Source organism: Chelonia mydas, chromosome 5, assembly GCF_015237465.2.
Source record: "Chelonia mydas isolate rCheMyd1 chromosome 5, rCheMyd1.pri.v2, whole genome shotgun sequence".
Lineage (NCBI taxonomy): Eukaryota > Metazoa > Chordata > Testudines > Cheloniidae > Chelonia > Chelonia mydas.
In genome coordinates, this window is record NC_051245.2 from 26,863,077 (window position 1) to 26,889,753 (window position 26,677).

The 26,677-nt window shown below is 43.7% G+C and overlaps 1 protein-coding gene across 8 annotated transcripts in view; it reads left to right on the forward strand.

The window, feature by feature from the left end:
- The first annotated feature begins 4,858 nt into the window (after positions 1-4,858).
- Positions 4,859-26,677, forward strand: part of OSMR (oncostatin M receptor) — a 65,517-nt gene continuing 43,698 nt past the window's right edge. Inside the window, exons 1-3 of one of the 8 annotated variants that reach the window (XR_006291175.1) lie at positions 12,992-13,630; positions 15,683-15,892; positions 21,537-21,623. Coding sequence is in view for 4 of the 8 variants with exons in the window: in XM_043547427.1 (XP_043403362.1) it covers positions 21,554-21,623 (70 nt within the window). In the remaining 4 variants the exon portion in view is untranslated. Of the gene's footprint in view, positions 5,277-12,991; positions 13,631-15,682; positions 15,893-21,536; positions 21,624-25,631; positions 25,724-26,677 lie in introns of those variants that run through there. The other 7 variants (XM_043547427.1, XM_043547426.1, XM_027828053.3 and 4 more) reach the window with 7 other exon arrangements.

A 26,677-nucleotide genomic window follows, 5' to 3' on the forward strand; every position in this document is an offset into this window, starting at 1 on the left:
GAGTGCTATTCTGGATGGACCTTTGGGGCTCAAAATGTCCACCATGGGGTCCTCCTGCTCAACCGTCTCCTCAGCCTGCAATCCCAAGTTCTGGATGACCCTGCGCAGCAACTCCTGATGGGCTCTATGGTCTATCGGTGGAGGGCCGGACACCGCTGTACCCGCCACCGCCTCATCCAGGGATGACGAGGAGGATAGCTGCTGCTCGACCCCCTTTGGCTGGTCCTCCTGCTCCCCTTCTCCCATGGGAGGGGCCTCCGGCTTGGGCTGGGGCAGGAGTCCATGGGACGGCACCGGATTCGGTGCCGGTCTCTCCAGTTTATCCTGAGGGGATGCTGGAGGCCTGGATACTGTAGCCTCCGGCACCGTCTGCCATCGGTGCGGGGACCGGGACTGCTGCACCGAGTAACTTTCCCTTGACAGGGCCCCTTGGTGCTCCTAATAGGCCCAGGGGGTCCAGAAGGGCCAATGGCCTGGCAGCCCCTGTTGTGGTTGCCAGCCCACTTGAGGGTCCCTGCTGTCCGGGGCCCGGTGCGGATAACTATAGCGGCTGGAGTTGGTGCCAGACTGCGGGATGCTGATCGCGAAGGCCACGGTGGTGCCAACGATCTGCGTCGGTGGGAGAATGAGCGGCTCCTGACTGAGCGGGAGCGGTACTGGTATCCCCAGGACCGGGACTGGGACCTGGACCAGGACCGGTGCCAGCGTTCCCTGGACCGGGACCGTCTGCGGGAGTCCTCTGGCGAGGGCTGTCTCAACCCCTCCCGGTGCCAGTCTCTGGGTGGTGCCAAGAAGCGGTGTGCCCTTTCCGGTGCTTCCTCGTGCCGACCCACTCCCGGTGCCGCGACCTCCTTCTGGGCTGCTGGTAACTGTGAGTCTGCGGAGTTGGAGCTTGACCAGGACCAACTCTGGGAGCGGTGCCAGGATGGCGTCCTCGAGCAGCACACCATTGCCAGCTTACCCCTCGACGGCATCTGTGGCATGGGTGCCAGAGGGTTCTCCCTATGCTGGAGGGGGCTTGCCGCCGACAGCTCGATGAGGTTCTTTGCAGCCTCAAAGGTGCCAGGCCTGGAGGGCTGATCCATTATGTCCTCGAGCTCTTTGTCCGCACTGAGCTCATTTAGGTCTGGGCTTGGTGCAGCTTGTGCTGCCGGGACCACCGGTGTCGGTACGACGGCCTTCCCGGTGCTTGGGGCCTTGGGGGGCGCTGGCCTTCTGTACGGGGAACGACCGTGCCTTCCTTTCAGTTGCACCGGGGGCCGCACCGGAGAGGACGAGCAGTGCTGGGGCCTAGTCTGGCACTCTGGGGCTGACAGTTTATGGTGCATAGCTGGTGCCGGGTCTCTCGACGGCTCCGGGGCACTATGCACTGAGGAAGCCTGAGCCGTATCGGGCGCTCCAGGCCCGTTGGCTGCAATGCGGCTTTAAAAGAAAGTCTCTTTCTTTCCTTGTTCTTGGCTTAAACACCTTGCAAATCCTACACCGCTCAGTTTGATGTCCGTCCCCCAGGCAATGTAGACACGAGTCGTGGGAGTCACTAACTGGCATAGGTTTGCGACACGTGGCGCAAGCCTTGAAGCCCTGGGCCTGTCGCATGCCCTGCGGCGGGTGCTGGAAGCTTCCAAGCACCTAATCACTTAAGTTTCCACAAAAAAGGTATGTTAACTAACTGATAACAGCTACTCTGAAAAGGCTAAGGGACTGCTCTTCTACGAGAGAGAGAGAGGTTGTTTCAGCGCCACCATGGACGGTAAGAAGGAACTGGAGGGGGTTGGGCCGGCAGGGATATTTATGCACAGCGCAGTGGTGCCACTCGGCGGGGGGAGGCCACCGCCCAAAGGGAGCCGCTATGGGAAAAAGTTTCCGACTCTTGTGCATGCAGCGCGCGCGCACACCTAATGTGGAATGGATGTGAACAAGCACTCGAAGAAGAAGAACCCTATTTAGGGGCGGCAGATTTTTAGAAATTTTAGTGGTGCCCAAACTCTGGCCCCCCAAACTTCACCCCCGACCTGCCTAAGGCTCTGGGAGGGAGTTTGGGTGGAGGGAGGAGGTCTGGGGTGCAGGCCCTGAGCTGGGGCAGGGGATTGGAGTGCAGGCTCTGGGAAGGAGTTTTGGTGCAGAAGGGGTGAGAGGTTGGGCTCCGGCAGGTAATTTGGGTGGGGGAGGGGGTCTGGGGTACAGGCTCTGGGATGGAGTTTCGGTGCTGAGTGTAGGCTCCAGGTTGGGGCAGGGGGTGGGAGTGCAGGAGGGGATGAGGGGTGCAGGCTCTGGGATAGAGTTTGGGTGCAGGCTCCAGGCTGGGGTAGGGGGTGTGGGGGCTGGAAGGGGTGAGGGGTGCAGGCTCTGGGTTGGAGTTTGGGTGCAGGCTCTGGGGTGGGGGTTCAGGCTTTGGAAGGGAGTTTGGGGGTGGGAGGGGGTGTGGGAAAGGGATGGGGATGCAGGCTATGGGAGGAGGTGGGGGGGTGCAGCCCTTACTGGGGGCTCCTAGGCAGGTCAGACTGGGGGGGCCTCTGTGTGCTGCTACCCCCAGGCACAGCCCCCGCAGCATCCTATTGGCCGCAGAGGCACTTGGGGCGAGAGCAGTGTGGGTAGACACAGACCCGTCCTCCCCAGGGGCCGCAGGGAGGGGCCGGCAGCCATGTGTAGCAAGCAGGCAGGAAGCTGCTCAGCTCCACTGTGCTGCCTGGTGGTGGGTGGGGGCCCTGGGCTGTTTTAAATTGCCTGGGGGACAAGCAGTGAGGGGAGCACCCAGGGGTGGAAGGTGGGGCCAAGGGAGAGACCCGGCCGCAAACATTGCTAGAGCTGGGTCCCGGGCCAGGAATATCCCTGGTGCCGAGGCACCAGGTGCCCATAGAACTCGCCACCCATGACCCTATTGATTTCAGCAATGTTCCAGGTGGATGCCTATGTGGATGTAATTGCAGAAGCAGGGCCTAAAAGACAAATACTCAAATACAGACTAGGAAACTCAGATGGACTTGGCTTCATATTGTGTCTTTAAAATAAGACCTCCACCACACATTACATTAAGAAGATATTAAGATTGCAATGTCTCACTCAAAAGTTAGGAAATGCCCGAAGTAAGGTTGCCTGTGCAAACTTAATTCAGCCCCCTGGTTACATGCATTATGATACAGTCTTTAATTACGTGATTACACACTATTTTTCCCAGAGGAAAAATATACTCTGTGCCATCTTTATTATTCAAGCCATGCTCTGAATACAGAATTATTCATTTCCTCATAGGCTTTTCTGTGCTGCTCATCACAATGGTATCTGAGCGATTCATAAACATTAACTGATTTATTTTCATAGTATCCCTGTGAGGTGGGAGGGAACTGAGACACAGAGAGATTAAAATCAAGTATCCACTCATTTTGGTTGCCTAGGATCTGATTTTCAAGGTACTTAGCATTATATAGGATTGTACTGATTCAAAGCAGCACTCCCATCGACTTCAGTTGCAGCTGTGACTGCTTAGCCCCAGTGTTGCAAGTAGAGCCCTCAAAAAATGAGGAACATACAATGGCCATCTGAGAAAAGTTTGCTTTAAGTGACTCACCCAGAAACTTTGTGGAAGAGGCAGCAATGTAAACCACTTCTCCACCGCAGCATTCAACTGGCTTAACCATGAAACCACCCTTGCTCTACCTGCAATCCCCTACTTCACTACATTCATTCACTATACACCTTCCAGCTTTTGCACAAAATGAGACAGGGCACTTACAGACAACAGTCGCCTTCACTACCCAACCTGATTCAGTCACAGAACTTGGTCCATCCTGTGTACTCAATGAAGCAGGATTCTGTGGAAAAATAGCATGGGATCACATAATTAAAGACTGTCATAATGCATATGCAGAGGTAGCCTTGATACTGGTATTTCCTAATTTTTAACTGCTTGACTTTTCAATCTATCATTCGTTTAACTTAGTGTGTGTATACTATATAATTTCCTAGGTTTCTCAAAAAAACCCAAACTTTAAAAACAGAATTTCAGTCATGCAGAATCATACTGGGTCATTAACAGGATTGGAACCTTTAGATCCACTGCACAGACCCCTTCCACTTCAGCTACCTGAGTAACAGATCACAGTACTTGGTCCTCATCCACTATACTAGACAGAGAGAGATTTGAGATACAGGGATGTTTGCTGAGAGCACGGGAAGGGTGAGACTCAGGAGTCTTGGGTTCCATTCCAGGTTTTGGAGGGAGCATGTTCTAGCGATCAGACTCTTCTGCCTGTTCGCCCTCTTCCCCCAGCCCCCGGTCGACCCCTTTCTGTCCCTGCACCAACTCCTTCTTATACCCCCACAACTGCTCCTCCTCGTGGCCTGAGTCCTGTCTCTTTGCTGTGTCCGTCCCCAGTCTCGCCCTCGAGGCTCCGCATTCAACCTCCAGTCTCCCCCGCCCCCGTACGAAAAGCGGTCGAGTTGAGGTTGGGCTTAGCCCACACTCTGGCTGGGTGACAGCCTGGAGGCAGGAGCCCAGAACATGACCAGCTAAAAGTGCTTCCTAAGGCCAGCGCGCGCAGGTGGGGGGTAGCTAACACGTGTTAGCGAACCCAGTGCGAGACTCAACCCCGGCCCCTCTCCACACGCGGGACACCAGCAGCGCTCTCGGCCCCACGCCTGCTTGTCGGACTAGCTCCCTGCACCCCGCTCGCGGCCCTAATTCAATCCTCCTCCTCGGGCCTGCCTCCCCAGCAGGCCCCGGGGGCAACCGGCCAAGATAAAGCAAGTCCCAGCCTCGTCCGCCTGGGAAAACGGCGCCTCCAGCCCGCTGAACTGACTCAACTTCCCCGAGCTGGAGCAGCCAGGCAGGGAAATTCCCACCGCCCCGTCGCGGCGGCCCGAGGAGGAATGCGCTGGCTGCCCGCCCGTCAGCCCTGGCGGGGGCGAAGCTCCCGGCCCCGGCCTGAGGCACTGCGGCAGCGGCGCAGTCCCCCGCGCCGCCGGTCCCCAGAAGGAGCCTGGGAAGCGCAGCCCCCTCCCGCTCCAAGCCGCTGTTCCCGTAAAGCCAGCTGCGGGCGGCTGATTCACCGCCGGGGCAGCTGGCGAGCACGGAGTCGGGCCAGCCCCCGTTGACCCACACGGCAGCCCGGCCCAGCTGCTAAAACTCCCAGCTTCCCAATCCCTGGTGAGCGAGCGGGGGAAGGGAGGGCTCTGCACGCGGCGTGTGCCCCGCTTCAGGTGCCTTCCCCTGGCCAGGCTAGACGCCTTCGTAGCGAGCCCGCGGCTACCCAGCCCCAGCAGCTCCAGCAGCCAAGGCAGTGAGTACCCCTTTCCCCCACCCCCTCCTGCTGGCGCTCTCTCCCGCTCTCTTTACTCCGTTTATTTTCCAGGGCAGGATGGTTCCTGGGCACTCAACATGGGTGGTGATTTGATGGACGGTGGTGTTCAGATTTATCTCCCCCACACACCATCCATGGCCAACAAAAGCCCTTGTGGTTCCGATGAAGTGAGCTGTAGCTCATGAAAGCTCATGCTCAAATAAATTGGTTAGTCTCTAAGGTGCCACAAGTACTCCTTTTCTTTTTGTGGTTCCACTGGTGGCGTTTGAAAGCGGGCTTTTCTATCACTAGCAAGTATTTATTGCAAAGGTCTCCTTTTTGAATTTCAAACCTCCTATTGCTTGGTGAGGGTCTAATTAATTAACACATCCTGCAGTTTTGTTCTCCGACTCCTCTTGCGGTGACCCAGAGAGGGATGAATATTTTGCCCACAAATTAGGCCTAATTAGGGCTGTCAAGCAATTAAAAAAATTAACTGCGATTAATCGCACTGTTAAAGAATGATAGAATACCATTTATTTAAACATTTGTGGATGTTTTTTACATTTTCAAATATATTGATTTCAAATACCACACAGAATACAAAGTGTACAGTGCTCACTTTATATTATTTTTTATTACAAATATTTGTAAAAAACAAGAAATAGTATTTTTCAGTTCACCTAATATGAATAATGTAGTGCAATCTCTATCATGAAAATTGAATTTACGAATGTAGAATTATATAAAAAAAAACTGTATTCAACAGTGTAAAACTTTAGAGCCTATAAGTCCACTCAGTCCTATTTTTTGTTCAGCCAGTCACTCAGACAAGTTTGTTTACATTTGCAGGAGATAATGCTGCTTGCTTCTTGTTTACAATGTCACCTGAAAATGAGAACAGGCGTTGGCATGGCACTGTTGTAGCTGACATCACAGGATATTTACATGCCAGATGCGTCCATGCCGACGACACATTCTGCTTGATTACAATCCAAAGCAGTGCAGAAAGATGCACATTCATTTTCAACATCTGAGTCTGATGTCACGAGCAGAAGGTTGATTTTCTTTTTTGGTGGTTCAGTTCTGTAGTTTCCGCATTGGAGTGTTGCTCTTTTAGACTTCTGAAAGCATGCTCCACACCTCATCCCTCTCAGATTTTGGAAGACACTTCAGATTCTTAAACATTGGGTCGAGTGCTGTAGCTATCTTTAGAAATCTTACATTGGTACCTTCTTTTGTCAAATCTGCAGCGAAAGTGTTCTTAAAACGAACAACACGTGCTGGTCATCATCCAAGATTACAATTCTCCCCAAGTTTGAGTAGCAGCCGTGTTAGTCTGTATTCGCAAAAAGAAAAGGAGTACTTGTGGCACCTTAGAGACTAACCAATTTATTTGATGCATCCGATGAAGTGAGCTATAGCTCATGAAAGCTTATGCTCAAATAAATTGGTTAGTCTCTAAGGTGCCACAAGTACTCCTTTTCTTTTTGCGAATTCTCCCCAAGGAGTTCAGTCACAAATTTAATTAACGCATTTTTTTTAACGAGCGTCATCAGCATGGAAGCATGTCCTCTGGAATGGGGGCCGAAGCATGAAGGGGCATACTAATGTTTAGCATATCTGGCACGTAAATACCTTGCAATGCCGGCTACAAAAGTGCCATGCAAATGCCTTTTCTCACCTTCAGGTGACATTGTAAATAAAAAAACGGGCAGCATTATCTCCCATAAATGTAAACAAACATGTCTGACTGGCTGAACAAGAAGTAGGACTGAGTGGACTTGAAGGTGCTAAAGTTTTACACTGTTTTGTTTTTGGGTGCAGTTATTTTTTTGTACATAATTCTACATTTTGTAAATTGAACTTTCATGATAAAGAGATTGCACTTCAGTACTTGTATTAGGTGAATTGAAAAATACTATTTCTTTATCATTTTTACAGTGCAAATGTTTGTAATAAAAAATAAAGTGAGCGCTATACACTTTGTATTATGTTGTAACAGAAATCAATATATTTGAAAATGTAGAAAAACATCCAAAATATTTAATAAATTTCAATTGGTATTCTATTGTTTAACAGTGCGATTAAAAGTGTGATTAATTTTTTTGAGTTAATCGCGTGAGTTAACTGTGAATAATCGATAGACCTAGGCCTATTATCTGACACACCAATTTTGATTCATTTATCTTCCATTTTTTCCAAGCATAGTCCTTAGTCATATCAGCATGGCCTTTACTGTTTGGAGTAATATAGTCTCACTGTCTGGTTCTCTTGCACCTGTTTATAACATTTATTACTGAAAGCAAATTAACCTACTTTCCACCACCATTTTTTTATTATACGTTATATGAAAGTTCACAAGTTGTTACAATACTCTTTACAAATGAGGTTACAACCAGGGTAAATTTGTAGCCTCAGATATTCCAACCGTGACCATAAAGTGGCTGGTGTGTTGCCTCTAGACACATTTGTCATAGAACTTAGAAAGAATGTTGGGAGGAGGAGTTAAAAGCTGGATCCTGACACTTGTTGGTCTCAGGGCAACAATTTCTACTGCATAAATAGAGAACAAATATCAATGCTCCTCTTCAGACACCCTGACCCTGATGCATCCTGGTCCAGCAATACAGTCAAATACGACATCTAGTATCTCTGCTGGAGCAACTAATACTTGGTCCCGATACTTTGTTTCATTGTTTAAATACATTGCTCCCTCAACAATAACAAAAAGCTGAACACATCCCAACAACAATGCTGCAAATCCCGCTGCTAGATCCTGCCAGATTTTGCCTCCAGTTTCCAAGATGCCACTACTTTAGAGAACATGTTTACCTGCTCCTAGTGCATCTCAGAAATCCAGACCTGGACGCATCTGATCACAATAGCCCTGCAAAAACTCAGCTTTCTCATCTGGATCCTGTCAAACATATCAAATTTTGGTCACAAATGCAACTGTAAGTCAAAACAGAGGAAAGAAGTACTGTATTGCTTCTGCTGTCTCTCTCCTCCTCCCCCACACTTACTTCAGCAAACCTCTACATATTTGGGTGGAAGCAAGCAGCAAAAACTTCAATAGATCACTTGTATCCTGCTGGATCAGGCTAATTTTTGATTGCATGTCTCCCTCCCCTCCACCCCCACAACCCACATTGCCCCCCTTTTACCACCCTAATTTAGGAGATATGCAACTTCCCCTAGTCCAGAGTAAACCAAATCCCAACATCAGTTCACATAGCTGATGCCTGAAGTAGATCATGATACTAGCCCTCTTATTGCTGCAGAATCCCTTACGTTGGGCTACTGATTCCATCAGTATCAGTCACAGACCTGGACCCTGGCACTTTACAGACTGCAATATAGCATGTCTTCCTTGAGAGGTATGGGGAGTGCAAGGACTTCACATATTTGAAGAGACACATGAGCATGTAATGCTCTTTTTTTTTGGGGGGGGGGGGGGGAGGGGGATAAAAGCCTTCACAGGAGACTATTATTAATTACATAATATCTTCCCTGTTTGGGTAATAATGCATGGGGTTAGGTTTCTAAAGAGCTTTGTATTTATCAGAAAAACAAGAGTAAGTAATGACTTAAGTACAACTTTATGTGTCTAGGAGACCTGAATGGTATCCGTTCATTTCTTACATATGCATTTTTAGAAGCCTGTTATTTACCCATTAAACACAACAGCTCATGAGATGCTTTCTGTTTCTCTCTCATGAAGAGATATATATATATTCAGAAAAAGACTGCATATGTAAAAGAGATGGACTACTTTGTAGAATTCAGCTGTGTATTTTTTCAAAATACTAAGAGTTAGCAGGTCATATTATGACTAGTCAATGTCATATTTAATTTCTTAAGGGTTCTATTCGGTTCCAGGCTGCCTCAGTGGATGCTACTCCACAGAATCTTTGTGAGCCTCCAAATACGTACTAAGAACAAAGAAAAGGAGTACTTGTGGCACCTTACAGACTAACAGATTTATTTGAGCATAAGCTTTCATGAGCTACAGCTCACTTCATCGGATGCATTCAGTGGAAAATACAGTGGGGAGATTTATATACACAGAGAACATGAAACAATGGGTGTTACCATACACACTGTAACGAGAGTGATCTCTTAAGGTGAGCTATTACCAGCAGGAGAGCGGGGGAGAGGGGGAACCTTTTGTAGTGATAATCAAGGTGGGCCATTTCCAGCAGTTGACAAGAACGTCTGAGGAACAGTGGAGGGGGGGAATAAACATGGGGAAATAGTTTTACTTTGTGTAATGACCCATCCACTCCCAGTCTTTATTCAAGCCTAAGTTAATTGTATCCAGTTTGCAAATTAATTCCAATTCAGCAGTCTCTCATTGGAGTCTGTTTTTGAAGTTTTTTTGTTGAATTGCAACTTTTAGCTCTGTAATCGAGTGACCAAAGAGATTGAAGTGTTCTCCAACTGGTTTTTGAATGTTATAATTCTTGACGTCTGTTTTGAAGATGTCATCCCATGTAGCGCAAGTAGAGTAGGGGCATTAGGGGATGAGAGCTGAGGAAGCGTTGTTCTAAGTCAGCCATAAAAATGTTGGCATACTGTGGGGCCACGCGGGTACCCATAGCAGTGCTGCTGATTTGAAGGTATACATTGTCCCCAAATGTGAAATAGTTGTGGGTGAGGACAAAGTCACAAAGTTCAGTCACCAGGTTTGCCGTGACATTATCGGGGATACTGTTCCTGACGGCTTGTAGTCCATCTTTGTGTGGAATGTTGGTGTAGAGGGCTTCTACATCCATAGTGGCCAGGATGGTGTTTTCAGGAAGATCTCCGATGGATTGTAGTTTCCTCAGGAAGTCAGTGGTATCTCGAAGATAGCTGGGAGTGCTGGAAGCGTAGGGCCTGAGGAGGGAGTCTACATAGCCAGACAATCCTGCTGTCAGGGTGCCAATGCCTGAGATGATGGGGCATCCAGGATTTCCAGGTTTATGGATCTTGAGTAGCAGATAGAATACCCCTGGTCAGGGTTCCAGGGGTGTGTCTGTGCGGATTTGTTCTTGTGCTTTTTCAGGGAGTTTCTTGAGCAAATTGTGTAGTTTTTTTTGGTAACCCTCAGTGGGAACAGAGGGTAATGGCTTGTAGAAAGTGGTGTTGGAGAGCTGCCTAGCAGCCTCTTGTTCATATTCCGACCTATTCATGATGACGACAGCACCTCCTTTGTCAGCCTTTTTGATTATGATGTCAGAGTTGTTTCTGAGGCTATGGATGGCATTGTGTTCTGCACGGCTGAGATTATGGGGCAAGTGATCCTGCTTTTCCACAATTTCAGCCCGTGCACGTCGGCAGAAGCACTCTATGTAGAAGTCCAGCCTGTTGTTTTGACCTTCAGGAGGAGTCCACGCAGAATCCTTCTTTTTGTAGTCTTGGTAGGAAGGTCTCTGTGGGTTAGTATGTTGTTCAGAGGTGTGTTGGAAATATTCCTTGAGTTGGAGACGTCGAAAATAGGATTCTAGGTCACCACAGAACTGTATCATGTTCGTGGGGGTGGAGGGGCAGAAGGAGAGGCCCCGAGATAGGACAGATTCTTCTGCTGGGCTAAGAGTATAGTTGGATAGATTAACAATATTGCTGGGTGGGTTAAGGGAACCACTGTTGTGGCCCCTTGTGGCATGTAGTAGTTTAGATAGTTTAGTGTCCTTTTTCTTTTGTAGAGAAGCAAAGTGTGTGTTGTAAATGGCTTGTCTAGTTTTTGTAAAGTCCAGCCACAAGGAAGTTTGTGTGGAAGGCTGGTTTTTTATGAGAGTATCCAGTTTTGAGAGCTCATTCTTAATCTTTCCCTGTTTGCTGTAGAGGATGTTGATCAGGTGGTTCCACAGTTTCTTTGAGAGTGTGTGGCACAAGCTTTCAGCATAGTCTGTGTGGTATGTAGATTGTAATGGATTTTTTACCTTCATTCCTTTTGGTATGATGTCCATCTGTCTGCATTTGGAAAGAAAGATGATGTCTGTGTATCTGTACGAGTTTTTTCATGAAGTTGATAGCTTTCCACTCCATACGGCTAAATTCAGTGCCTTGCATAATGACAGGTTTCAGAGTAGCAGCCGTGTTAGTCTGTACCCGCAAAAAGAAAAGGAGTACTTGTGGCACCTTAGAGACTAACAAATTTATTTGAGCATAATGAGATTCATGACAAAATCATGGGAAATGGCAGCACTGCATTGACTACTCCTCCCTGCCAACCAGTGCCGTCCTTAGTATATGCAGCTGCGTTGGGCACCTGAAAATTTGGGGCACCACTGGGTCTTAGTAGCCACTCTCCCAGCTCTTCCTATCCCTGTTCTGACCCTTCCTGCAGGCTCCCACAGCTAGCTGCTACAGCCTGGTGACTCTTACTCCAGAGGAGATCTAGTAACTTAAAAGTGAAAAAGACTTCCAGCCTGCCAGACCTATTAGCACAACATTGAAACTGTTAAAGAGTCGTGCAAGTGGTAATAAAGCCATTTAACAGGCATTTGTCAAACCCCAGGCATATTCCTGTCAATTTCTGAATTTACTGACAAAAGCAGTTGTGCATTACTGTAATATTTACTCAGAACATGTTAGTCTACAGGACCTTAGTTTAAAATTTGCTTAAAAAATATTTCATTAGTGAGTTGGTGAAGATTATAAAATCACATCTCTAAAAAATCCTTGCATAGATTTTTAGATGCACAATCATTTTTAGCCTTAAATGCTTGGATCTTCAGACATACAGTTTTTTAAATAAATCCTTCAAAAGACCACATTATCTAAAATACATATTTTAATTTTAATTACTATAGTAAAAAAAACTTGCTTCCAAAATCTTCCTGTCCTTTTGATCCATCCCTTTCTCCCTTCTCCCCCTTGCTCCGGATGAAGAGAGCCCTTATAGAGACAACACCCCTTTCCTTCCAGATAGCTGGACAGAGAGTTTCCCTTTCTTTACTTCTGACTATCTGATGAACTAGTTTTAAAAGAACCCTCCAGCAAAATCAGTACCTAGTAAGATATAAAATCCTTTATGCCATGCCCAAAATCCATGGAAACATATTTTTTAAAGTTGGTGAAATTTCATAAACATGTCTATTGTTATGGAGATCACACAAAGTAAAATAGTGTTCCCTTTTTCTAAGGGCAATGAACATTGTTATGAACACACTAAATCTCTGTGATTGATTATTTTAAAATAATGTCTTTGTTTCAGTGAGTTAAATATGTAGTGATCTGGAATGATTACTTTATGAAGGCTTAAGAGTACATTTAAAATATAAAATCAGCTTAGAAATACTGATTAAGAAAATGTAAAAAAGAGAAGAGCTGCATAATGTATTCCATAATATTTAATGTTGTATTCAGCAAGACAGCTGACTTGCCCTTACTACAAAGTTTTTGGAAATAAATCTGACAAACTTCAGGGCATATCAAAAAACCTGTGACTGACATTTTTTATTCACAAGTTTAGTGCTTTTAATTAGATACCTTCTGCATGTCCAGTCTTCACCATCTGGCTTGCAGTGGAAAACATGCTACATTTTCTTTAGAAAGAAATTGCAGAAGAGTGTTTTTTTCAAATGTCATTTGCTTCATGTGGGTTCAGGGATTTGGCTGGAAGGAGGTGAGCAGGGTGAGGGAGGGAAGAGAGGAGGGAGACAGTGGGGAGGGGTGGGGCCTGTGCAGAGTGGGGGTGGGGCCTGGGGCAGAGCAAGGGTCAAGTATATGCGGGGCCACAGGTAGAAGAGGTGGGCTGGGGAGCTAGCCTCCCCAGCGGCAGCTTCACCCACTGCCCATGACAGCAAGTAAGAATGGGTCAGCTCCCGCACACCCAGCGCGCACTGCAGTCTCCTTAGGCAGGGGCCATATTCACAGGGCCAAATACGCTGGCGCTGCGCATTCTGTGTGAGGGAGAGGGTACGGGGGTCTCTGTGGGGAACGATGACTCTCCTCCGCCGTGAGGCGGGCCAGGCGTCTTGGTATCCTTTGCTGCCTCCCCTCCGCCCCCTGGGCTGCCGTCAGGCATAGGGGCACCAGTTGCATAATACTGCATAGGGCACGCTCCTGGTGGCAGCATTCCATGTGATTCTCCCAACCCTCGCAACTCCTCTCACTGCACAGAACAAAAGCTATGTTGTCACGGAGCAGCATTAGATTACGAGTTTCCTTTGGCTGCTCTTCACACATTTTCCTGAGGAAAGAGAGAGAGTGAGAAGAGGAAAACAGGAAATACGTGCAGGGTTGTGTGAGAGAGAGAGAGAGAAGTAAGCCAGGGAAAGGGAGAAAGGAATTAGCAAAGTGGGACTGAAGGACAAGAAAATTGCAGAAGAAAGTCCTACAGGGAAAAACTCAGCTGAAACCTGGTAGGTATTTGTGTTAGCATATTGTTTTTAACAGTTTTCTTTGATTTGTTTTTGCTTTTGAAAAGGACAGGCCTTTTAGAATAATGTTCCGTACTTCGGACACTCTTTGTTATCATTTGTCTTTTCTTTTTTTCCTCTTCAGCTGCAGTTTCTTTATTTCTGTCATCATCTGTCTCCCACTGTTGTTTTTTTTGTTTTGTTTTTTAATTCCTTCACTGTCACACTCACTTTCATGCTTGACAGTTCGTAAGCCAGACCTGAAAAGGGATGGGAAGGATTGGTATAAGCAATGTTGCTGTTAAAGGGCTCTTCCCATAGCCATTGCGAGGAAAGGGAAAGGTAACATGTTAGTCGGGACAGTTCTTGAAGGAATAAGATTGGTGGATTGCTAGGTGTGCCTAACATTAACTATCAACTATCCGATGAAGTGAGCTGTAGCTCATGAAAGCTTATGCTCGAATAAATTTGTTAGTTAGTCTCTAAGGTGCCACAAGTCCTCCTTTGACTTTTTATCCCCTCTATGGATCAAACCTTTCTTCATAAGCTGACCTCACTCACATGAATTGAGTTTGCATTATCAGGTTTTAAAAGTCACAAACTGAGGGTCCTTAAACTTGAGGAAACAGGCCAAACAGAGAGCAAACATTTCAAAGAATAGTGGAAACTTGGATCCTTAGCTGGTGTAAAATGGCATACCTGTACTGAAACCAATAGAGCTACACTGATTTACACCAAATGAGGATCTGACTCTGGTTGTTGAAATGTCCAGAAGAAAAATGTACATGACTAAAGATAAGGGGAAAAAAATAGTTGGCAAGTAATCAGTTAGCCTTATGTGCAGATTTTAGTGCAGATGTGAAAAATACTTTTATGCAAGCATGCAAATTCCGCTGTTTATTGTAGTATGGAAAATGTTTTTTTTAAAACCCACAATTTAGTAAAATAGTTTATTTATGGAATTAATTTCTTAGTGGTAAAATTTATGTAAACAGGTATCTTTGCAGACACAAAATTAGCCCATAAATGTAATTTGAAGCAGCAGATTTTCTCTTCAAGCTAATGAAACTTGTAAATAAAAATATGTCAAATTAGCAGTAAACTGTAAAATAAACGGCTTTGGAAACAGGGCCTGATTATCATTTATAGTAAAGGTATTTTACAACACTCTGGCAATGGGTCTTAAAGTGGGTTTCATTTAACATCCATTTAAGGCCCCATTATATTACTAGAGTGGTGTAAAGCGGTTTAGTGTAAATAAATCTACTCATATATAGCCTATTAAATCTACACATATACAGCCTGGTCCTGTTGTGCCATACTCTAATATGGGACTGTATGTGCAGTTAGCACTACTCTGCATGAGTAAGGGTCACAGAATCCATCCCAAAATATGATGCTATATTTTTAATCTAATCACTGAGTGATACTGGTATAAAATATTTGGTTGAACCATTGTAGTCAACTACCAAAGAATTGCTATTTCAAAATATGGAATTATTTTGATGACTCAAGTAAATGGCATGTCTACCTTATTCAGGCTACTCGAGTGAGAGTTAATCTTAAAATGACTGTTCAAGAATTATGTTTTATTGAAATTGAATTTGCATTTTATTCCAAGGTTGCAATTCTTTTTGTCCTCATGATGACAGCTGAGCATGTGTATTGCCTTCCTGTGTGTTGCTTCCTGATCCCTGTTCCTGTTCGTTTTCTGGCTCTCTAAACTCACTGTTCCAGTTCCTATTCCTGTGTATGTACATAGCATTGGGTGTGTGCAGTTACCCAGGGCCTGCTGCTACAAACCTGCCATTTGGACTGTTATTATGTTTTGTTCACACTGTTGCTGACTTGTGTGGTTCATGGTTATTATATGTTTTGGTTTGATTGACCACTTACTTGCTTTGATTTCCTTGTGTTTTGGGATAACTGTTCTGGGGTGGACCAGAGTGTAACATTATGGTAACGAGTGCTTCTATTCTGCAACACATGGTGCCTGCACATCCTTTGGCTGTTGACTGGCAATACTTTATTTGGAATTTTCTGAACTTTGTGCAGATTCTGAACTTTCTGATGCTGCTAGATTACCCTCGCTACAGAACTGCTTAGCCCATGATGCCGTTGATATTTATGATGGACTCCCAGAGCCCAAGTCCTCCTTAGTCACTGAGGCGCTGCACAGCCACATCAATTTTGGGACTGGAGATTCTGTTTTGCTAAAGAGGAAAACATATGTTGAAGCTTCCCAGCAGCCCAACAAAACCATATGTGAGTTTGCGTGTCATTTGTGGTGGTTGGCCCAGGACTGTGAATTTGGGAACATTATGATGACTATGCTTAGGGATATTTTTGTGACTAGCATAGCCAAGGACTCCCTGGGTGAACAGTTACTGGCTGAAGATATTAGAGCTCTGACTTTTGATGCTTCAGTTGCTAGCAGTGAGGCATTTGAGAGGGCTCGGGTTGAAAGGGGTCTGTGTCTCAGACTGCTGCTACCTTTGTGTCTACCCTTAAACCATTAGCTGCTCCTGCTTCCATCACCCAAAGAAAGTCATATAATGCTACCTACTCCTGCTCCACACCCTCAGCAGCAAAAGTTGCCAGCTTCTCACCGTTTCTGCTGCGGTAGTTCGAGTCACTTGGTCAACTTCCCTGCCTGCCTGTATAGAACTACTATGTGCTGGGCTCGTGGGAATGAAGAACACTTTAAATTAGCAAAAAGAAAAGGAGGACTTGTGGCACCTTAGAGACTAACCAATTTATTTGAGCATGAGCTTTTGTTGGTTAGTCTCTAAGGTGCCACAAGTCCTCCTTTTCTTTTTGCGAATACAGACTAACACGGCTGTTACTCTGAAACTTTAAATTAGAGTACTGTCGTATACTGGTTTGCAATGATGGGAGGCCTGAAATGCGTGCTGTAAACATGGAGCCACATGAGACCATTTTTATCAGGGACTCTGATGTTTCCTTTTGTACGGCAAGGCACTGGGATCCTATATCAGATAAATTAATGATATACCTCTAAATGCATGGTGGATACAGGTGCCAAAGTTAACATTCTCCCCTCTGGATTAGTTCACAGTCTGGAAATTTGCCTGAATACAATGGTTATAAAAGGCTGGAATTTGTACGCTTTGCAGACAGTGGGTGAAGCTATATCCTCTGTGCTCTGCAAAGGCATAGCCTTGACTGCAATGTTTTATGCTGTGAAAGACACTCTGTGAATGCTGCTCTGTTGCGCCGTTTATAATTATTTTTATGAAATAAGTGATTGACAGTAAATGGTATTAATCATGGGGTAGTTTGTTTACTACAGGTATTTGCAATCTGAAGCTTTTGTATAAATGAAGATTGAATGTTTATGGCTCTGTGGAAGACACTTGAGTCAAAGCATTAGCCATAACTATATATTTTACATATTAAGAATTCTTTCTTACCTAATTCCTAATCAGATGTTAGTTATTTAAATGTTTAATACATATTTTTTGGTTTTTAATGGGGTGTTATAGCCTTTCTCCTTGTTATTTGGTTTAATTAACTACAATCACACACAAATATGATCAAAATATAGCATTATGTTAGATCAGTGGTTCTCAAACTTTAGCAACCCGAGGACCCCCATTTTGATTTAACATTTTTCACAGACCCCCAAACCCCCCACTTAGCCCCAGGCTCCACCCGCACCCCACCTCTTCCCCCGAGACCCCACTCCTGTCCCACCTCTTCCCACTCCACTCCTGCCCTTCTCGTCCCTGACTCTTTCTGCCCCCTCTCCACCTCTGCCCCTCCTCTTCCTGCCCCCTCCCCTAGCATGCCCCGTCCCCGCTCCTCACCCTCCCTCCCAGCGCCTCCTGCATGCCACTGAACAGCTGTTCCTCGGTGTGCAGGAGGCACTGGGAAGGAGGGGGAAGAGTTGAGCAGCAGGGTTGGCAGACCCCCTGGAGTACCCTCGCAGATCCCAGTTTGAGAAACGTTACATTAGATCATTATAGTGTTGAATAGTGCTGAATGCTGCAGCTAGCTCAGGAATATATATATATATATATGATGCATAGAAAGGAATATAATATTGTACCAGCCATTCTTAATGTATAATAAGTAACAATACAATATCCTAAATGAAATGCACTAAATCAATTGATGCTGCACATGGATGGAGTTAGGTGGTCACATTTGTATTCATTTTTAGAAAGTAGTTTAAAATTTCAGTTTAGATAAAAACTTTTTTTTTTTTTAAACGAAAGTAGTTTAGGCAAAAGGCCTGATGTTGCAGTTCTTACTCAGTCAAAATTCCCAGTGAATTTAGAATCATAGAACCATAGGGTTAGAAGGGACCGCAAGGGTCATCTAGTCTAATCCCCTCCCAAGATGCAGGATTTGTGTGTATACCATACAAGACAGATGGCTATCCAGCCTCTTTTTGAAAACCTCTAGTGAAAGAGATTCCACGACTTCCCTAGCAGTTTATTCCATTGTCCTACCATACTTACAGTTAGGAAGTTTTTCTTAGCTGGTTACGTCTATGACATCAAAGTCAAAGAACAGAAGTGCACGCAAATGCAGATGGGCTCTCTCGCCTGCCCATGCTAGTTGAAAGGCGACCTGTAATCGAGACAGAATTTATCAGATTTGTCAACTCTTTTCACATTAGGTTTGCCCCAGTGACTTGTTTAATGGAAAGTTAGCTTTATAAGGACTACAGGATTGACCCCCCTGGTTAGAGATAAAGACCAGATAATTTCTGCTTTCTCATTTCATTGTGTGTGTGTCGTGAGTGAGCTTGATCCTATAAATTGCTGAGTATGCTAGCTCCAATCTAGAACAGCACTTACGTAAGTATTTAATTTTAAGTTGCTAGGACCGCTGATGTGCTTATGGTTAAGCATGTACTTAAATGCTGTGCTTAATCAGGGCCAGGGTATTCAGCATTTCACAATATCAAGCCCATAATGAGCAACAAATCAGATAAAATAATTTGGGCTAAATCCTACAAAACACTACAAGACTTGACTCCTTTTGGGCTTAATTATCTTCAAACTGATACTAGTGTAAACAGGGAATAATGCATCTGAAATAAACAGAGTTATACTGGCATGAAATTGGTGCGAGTGCAAACAGACTCAGCACCACTGACTTTAAATGATTTTTCCCCTAAATAAGGAGAGAGAGAGCTGTGTCTCTGTATTCCTTTGGTATAATTGAAATAAAATCCATTAAATAGAATGTTGTCTGAGGTTTAATGTTACTTGCTTTGAAAGGATTCTGCTTAGTTGCATATTGCACTTATGCAGCAGAGACCATCCATTAGTCTATCAGAAAGGGAAATTTGTGCAAAACTCATATGAATAATTTTCCATTGATCTCTCTTAAATTAGATCAGATAGAAAAAAAAATTTCTAAACTTTTAACAGTGCAAATAATTGGTTTGCTATAGCTAGCTCTTGCAGCGGTCCTTTGGTTATATGTGAATTCACTGAATATGAACATACTATGTGTTATAAGTAGGGAGATCAATTATTTGGCCAAACAGTACAAAAATTCACTCCACGTGACAAATTAATATATCCCTGAATTGGTAATATTTTAAACAAATAAAGTAGATATTTCCATTCCTTTGACCCCTCTTAACTGGCAGTCTCATATAACTAGGTTCTGTGTTCACTTACTTCAGCATAAATGCAGGGAAACTCATTGAAGTCAGCGCTCGTAGTACAGTATGTAAAGATAATTGATGTTCAAATTTGGGAGAGTCCACTGAATATGTTTGTACTTGTAAGAATTTTTACAGTGGGTAGGGGAGTGGTTTTTCTTGCTTCCCAGCATGAAAAATTAAACCACAATTGCTTCTGCCTGTGTCTTTAGAAAATGAAAGATTGCGTAGCACTGTTCAAAGAGAGTCGAGAATAACCTGAATATCCTAATCAGCATTCTCTCTCTCAGTAAAACAGGTTCTAATGTCCAGCACTCTGTGGCTTATTGTAAGCAGGCACTAGTTCCTCTCTTTGTCTACATTCAGTTTACTGTAATTTATTATTTTGTAAAGTAACCCACATGGTTTCACATAGCGCTTTTCAGATTCTGTTCTACCTGTGAAGTGAGCCTGACAAAGCTATAGTTATCAGTTCTTTGAGTCTTGGACAGACATGAGAACAGTGGATTTATGTTGCATGCATCCAGAAAGACATCTTATTAGCTTTCTTTAATCTTATAATATATGTATGTTAGAGTTTTTAAAGAAGTTTTCCATGCTGGCTGTAATAGATCTATACACAGTATGGTTTAAACACAGATTTTACTTTTAAAGCCTTGTGCTAATACAGAAACAAATGATACGTTGCTGTAGCTCACGAAAGCTCATGCTCAAATAAATTGGTTAGTCTCTAAGGTGCCACAAGTACTCCTTTTCTTTTTACAGAAACAAATGTGGCTGCATTCTGTTTGCCTTTACTAGAATGAGACAAGCAGCAGCATCAAATTAGATGAGCAACAGTTCAACTCCTGCTACTACGTGCAGTGCTTTAGGGCAGGGATTCTGTGCTTCAACTTTTCCTAAACAGTAACATGAGATTGAAATGCCATAGCTGATTCATGCTTTGAGGGTTTTTCTCTCTGATCAGCATTTCTTTTACCATCAGGAATTGTCCTTTTCTTGTACTAGGTTAAGATTACCACAATTGTTTATTTCTCATGAGATGAGTAAACCCAGCTCCACCACAAATATTCTATAGTTGGCAGTTTTAGTTAGTGATAAATTGAGGAGATTTTGTCCTGATTTTTGTAGTATGTATGTGTCAGATGATGGTTAAAACTTAAATAATGTCACAGGTCACATCATTGACACAAAGAACAGATGGTGACATCAACACCATGATTATCACAGGAACATGAGCATCAGCTAGTATTTCATGCTTTAAACAATTTTGAAGAAAGCAGAATGCAAATGGGAAGATCCTCTTGACTGAGTGGAAAAGAAAAACTTCCAAAGAGGAGGTTTGATTTTGCAAGTTTCTGAGCACCCATTAAGCAATTCAAAGAGTCCTCAAGTAGCGTTGACCTAAATCAGGTCCATTAAGCATGGAGTACTTTTCACAACTGCCCAGGGATACTAAGTTGGAATAACTGTTTCCTGTGGAAAATATCTTCTGCAGTGACAGGCAAGGTGTTGAGACTGTGATGGGAATTGTGGGTGCTATGTATCTCACAACATCAGACAATCAGACCATTAGGTTCCAATGTTGCAAGTCAAAGCAGAATTCCTACCTATTGCAATATGAGTTCCAGAGAGCAACTCAGCCTGTAAATGGTTTAGACAAGGCTGTGGGTAATTTCCGGAAAGGTAGAGAACTGTACATTTATGTCATATTAAAGCAAAGTATGAAAACAAAATGTTTTCATTTAATTTCAAGTTGGTGCTAAGGGTTTGATCCAAAGCACACTGATGTTCATGGGAGTCTTTCCATTGACTTCAGTAAGCTTTGACTCAGAACCTGTGTAAGGCAGATTTTGGTCTTAGAGCCACACGGTATTTTACAATTTTGTTGTTGTTCTCTCCTTGCTGAGGGGAATCTCTCTTTCACTTACATGGCAGACCCCTAGGAGATAAGATATGTGGAGTTGAGGGTGAATATTCATGTTTATTGTTCAATTTAGTAAGATTTATTCCTCGAAAGGAAAACCCTCAAAGCATTTTAAAGACCGATTGTTTTGTTAAATTAGCTTAATTTAATCTTTGATGGGATTTGTGGATGTTTCCACATAGTGTAACCAGATCCAAAAAGATAACTGTAATTTCTCTTTATGTCTTGTTTTCCTTTGTTCATGCTTCCTATATTTAAGTGATAGGAGGCTCAATTTTCTAGCATGAAATTCAAACTAAAAGAAAGTTTATTCTTTCACAATTTGTCCTTTTCAGGAGAAGGTGGATAACTGATGGATAATTTTGTGCTTTGGACAATACTCCTCTACACGGCGTTGTGCTTCAGTATATACCAAGGTCAAGGTAGAGATCTGAATGCATGCTTTTTACTTGGAAATGCATATACAACAAACAGAACTTTCTCTGTAGAAATTAGGGCTGACTCATTTCCAGCTCTACTGTTATTAGGTAACCTATCATGCTAATAAATCAGTCTGTCTTCATTACAAAGCATGAGGGAGGGTCAAAAGCACCACAGTTCACCTTGTAAAATTACCTTTTGTTAAATCAATAATTCACGTTGATTTGAAATCAGACACATTTATCTATCTACTGCTACTTTTCTCAGCCATTTTTGACCTGTATTTTCTTCTCTGGATTATTCATTTCCAATTTGCCCAGTTTTGTACTCCTCCAAGACTCCTTCATGTGACACAGAGGCCCATTGCTGCCAGCTTGCAAAGGGTTCATTGTTCTGTAACAGCAAATCTAAACAGGCCTCACAAACTCATTACACCTAGCGTACCACTTTTAGAGTATTTATCCAAAAAGGAAAGGAGTACTTGTGGCACCTTAGAGACTAACCAATTTATTTGAGCGTAAGCTTTCGTGAGCTACAGCTCACTTCATCAGATGCATTCAATCTGATGAAGTGAGCTGTAGCTCACGAAAGCTTATGCTCAGATAAATTGGTTAGTCTCTAAGGTGCCACAAGTACTCTTTTCCTTTTTGGATAAATACAGACTAACACGGCTGCTACTCTGAATCCTATCCAAAAAGGGTTATTGAAGTCTCTAATCAGGCATACTGATCCTAATAATTGTTGTGAGATGTATGTACAGATGATATTAAGGAGTTATGTATATGTACTGAAAATATGTTTTAGGGATATGTCTCAGGCAGCGTTGACATACAGGTTTTGGCCAGACAAAGGATGTAGTCACATGTGTACTCGATTCATATGTTAAAAAAGAATTGTAAGCCAACACAATGGAATCTGGTTTGCATACAATGTCAACATGAAGATGTAAGTCAACATGGAGCCAGCACACCAGGGAGTAAACCGCATGGGGTCATCCTGACTCTGGGGAGAAAACAATGACTTTGGGAAGTATAAGGAGAAAGCAGAAAGATATCCTGCACTGAAAAAACAAAAAAGACAGCAGTTTTTGCATTTATGAAAGGGGGATCCACATCGTGTTGGTTGGAGATGCTGAGACATAAACTCTCTCACCTAAAACAAATTTAGACAACAGTTTAGCCTGTTAAAGTTAAGTTTAGATTGTAGAAAGCATGTTATACTTTTTGTTTTATATGTAACCATTTCTGTTTATACCATTATACTCATTCACTATCTCTTAAATCTTAGCCTTTGATAATAAACTTATGATTGTTTTCATTGTAAATATATCTCAGTGCTGTGATGTTATATTGCGTCTGATCCTCAGTTGAACCAAACAAGCTGCTGTTTGTACCGTTCCTTTGGGAACAGCTTAGCTGGTAATTTCTGGGAGTGTCCAGTGGTTAAGGACTGGACACTACAGGGGAAGTGCTTCAAGGGGATTCAGGGGTTGGGATGCACCTATTGCAAAGTAAGGGCTGGCAGAGCCCTGAGGAGGTTGTTTGTGTAGCCATCAAATGGGTGACGTCAGGGAGCTGACGCTCACTTAAACACAAGCAAGTCTCTCTCTCTCTCACTGAGGCAGGGGGATAACAAGGTGACTCACAGTTCTGGGCATCCCAAGGAAGCATCACACTTCTTGTTGCATTTGTCTTGGTTGTCTCATCCATGTAAATGTCAGCATTGGTCCTCTGCCTTCTAGTCACACTTATCCAAATCTTAGGGCTAAATCCTCAAAATTTTGCACCACAAATGCATGTGCTATTTCCGGACACGAGCACATATGCATATGCTTAGATGGCAAGGGAAATTGTGTGGACACCTTTCACTAGGCCTGTGTATATTTAAATGAACATGGCTTGTAACAATAGTTTTGGAACCATGCACATGAATCCATAATTAAAGCATTGTGTTGTTGTATTTTCAGTGGTTATCATGAAAAGACAGCGGTTACCAAGGGCTGATCTACACTAGAAAAGTTATACTAGTTTGACTATATTAGTTTGGTGGCTGATTTTTTGCATAGTTATATACTCCTGGGGCAATTCTGCACCTAAAAATTCTGCGCACAATATTTTAAAATTCTACATATTTTATTTGTCAAAATAATGCAGTATAATCACTCTGGTTTCAACTATTTTGGCAATTTATTTAAACTACAGTACAATGGATGGAGATTGGGAATGGGGAGCATTGGATGAAATCCCCAAATCCCCTTGCCTAATAGTAATGTAGATAGGTTTCACCCTTTATTTCTAGTTATTAGTCAACAAATATATGCAGCCATATGCTCAGTGTTACATCATGGGCAACTGAAGAGCAAGTGAGGACGGGGGAATCAAATTCATAATTTATATTGGCTACTGACCATCTCCAGAAAAGGAAGTAGCAAACAGTTCATGGAGCACATTTCGATAGGAAATTTTTTCTGTCCAAAAAGTTAGACCAGTTCTAATTGCTAAAGCAACATATGCATTTATAAGGCCATACTGTCCTTTACACCGCTCTGGCAATGTAAAGGAGCCTTAAAATTTTTACACCTGTTTTATGCTCCTGGGGGAATTCACAAAGACAATGGGAAAAATTCACTAAGCAGACAGGCTGCTATATTCTGCTCTCCTGAGGAGACAGAGCCTGTCCCACACCTAGCTCCTCAGAAACACCCCAAAGCCCTGCCCCACCACGCCAAGCATGCTGCAATAGCGAGCGAGAGGGACAGAGTGTCTCTTTCTCTCACACACATGACTTCCTAAACCCCTCCCTCCCCTCACCACTCCCAGTGATTTACATCTCTACTGGCTGCTCCGGGCACCTGAACCAACCTGCCTGCACTGCTGGGGACGGGTGTGTGACCGCTCTTGCAGCTTCCCTTTGCTTCACCGTCCGAAGTCATTTTTCTGTACGGAAGCAAAGAAATCTGTGGGGGACATCAATTCTGCGCATGTGCAGTGATGCAGAATTTTCCCAGGAATAAACAGTTATATTAGGTCTAGTGTTGATGCAATTATACTGGGAGACGGGTGCTTATATAAGATCAGTATAATTAAAGCAGAAAAACATTCTAATGTAGACAAGCCATTATCTGAGATACCACAGTTATTTCCCTTTTCTAAAAATCTCCATCACAGAAGTGCCAATTGATGGTTTCTTAAAGGAGTTGACTCTGTATGTGTAAGTGTAAATTAAAGGAGGAAAGCTTCTAATCCACTCATTGTAACTCAAATGTCTGTAGAGTCTTGAACTAGAAGATGAGCCCTTACAAGCACAAGAGTAGTGCTCAAAAATGCAGGCTGCAGCAGACCCATTAAGATCAGAAAACTGAGAGTGATCTACAAAGTTTCTTGAAACATGCAAAGTTTGACCATGTTTTTGATGAACAATCCACAGATGGTTCTGCAACTTGCACTTCTGAGCTTTTCTTAGTTAGTGAGGATGTTGATTTGGGTTTGTCAGACTTGTTGAATGTCAGAGTCTCTGATTCCAGCACGGAGTTTAGTGCTGAATTGTTGGGACCCAGAGTGTCTGATTCTGGGACAGAAAGTTGTCCATTAGTTGCTAGTGCAACTGTTATGGGCATGGATGCTGAAAGAGGTTCAACTATTGAAAGCATGGGGCAGAATTTTGACTTTGACCAGGCAGATCTGGCTACTTGGCCACAGGAGATTAATTTTGTTCACTATTTTTTTCATAGGAAACAGTCCTGTTGCTAATTTAGAACAAGACTTTTTGCCTAGCAAATTGCAAAGGAAGGCAAGTATTAAAATCATGGTTCTCAAAAGTTCTAATGGGAAGTTACACCAGTAAGCTTGGTTGATGTACAGTCGGACTTTTACCTTTGCTTTGTTTGCTTTTCCAGCCACATTCTTCATCTTCTTTTGTGCACTGTCAAATTGGGTTCACTCTCTTTTTTCCATCTTAGTGAGCATGTATGCCAACATGAGCGTTCAAAGGAACACATTGCTTATTGGATGGATCTGGTTGGAAAAGGGTCTCACAAAAGGCATGCAAACCTGCTGTAAGTTGTAGAAGGACGCGTGGAGCATTATTTTGCGTCATCTCATGGGTAATTTGCTGCACTTAATTGAGAGGTGTAGTGCAGTGCAGATGAGAAATTATACAAGCCTTGTAATGGCAGTGTCATAAATATAAAGGGAAGGGTAACCACCTTTCTGTATACAGAACTATAAAATCCCTCCTGGCCAGAGGCAAAACCCTTTCACCTGTAAAGGGTTAAGAAGCTAAGATAACCTCGCTGGTACCTGACCCAAAATGACCAGTGGGGAGACAAGATACTTTCAAAGCTGGAGGCGGCGGGGAAACAAAGGGTCTGTCTGTCTGTGTGATGCTTTTGCCGGGAACAGATCAGGAATGCTCTTCATAACTCCTTAAGTTAGTAAGTAATCTAGCTAGAAATGCGTTAGATTTCCTTTTGTTTAATGGCTGGTAAAATAACTGTGCTGAATGGAATGTATATTCCTGTTTTTGTGTCTTTTTGTAACTTAAGGTTTTGCCTAGAGGGATTCTCTATGTTTTGAATCTGATTACCCTGTAAGGTATTTACCATCCTGATTTTACAGAGGTGATGCTTTTACTTTTTCTTTAATTAAAATTCTTCTTTTAAGATCCTGATTGCTTTTTCATTGTTCTTAAGATCCAAGGGTTTGGGTCTGTGTTCACCTATGCAAATTGGTGAGGATTTTTATCAAGCCTTCCCCAGGAAAGGGGGTGTATGGCTTGGGGGGATATTTGGGGTGGGGGGGGAAGACGTCTCCAAGTGGGCTCTTTCCCTGTTCTTTGTTTAACACGCTTGGTGGTGGCAGCATAGGGTTCAAGGACAAGGCAAAGTTTGTACCTTGAGGAAGTTTTTAACCTAAGCTGGTAAGAATAAGCTTAGGGGGTCTTTCATGCAGGTCCCCATATCTGTACCCTAGAGTTCAGAGTGGGGAAGGAACCTTGACAGGCAGTTTTGGGGTTTACTTGAATTGCTTGCAAGTCATGATAGTGTGTTGTAAGTGCT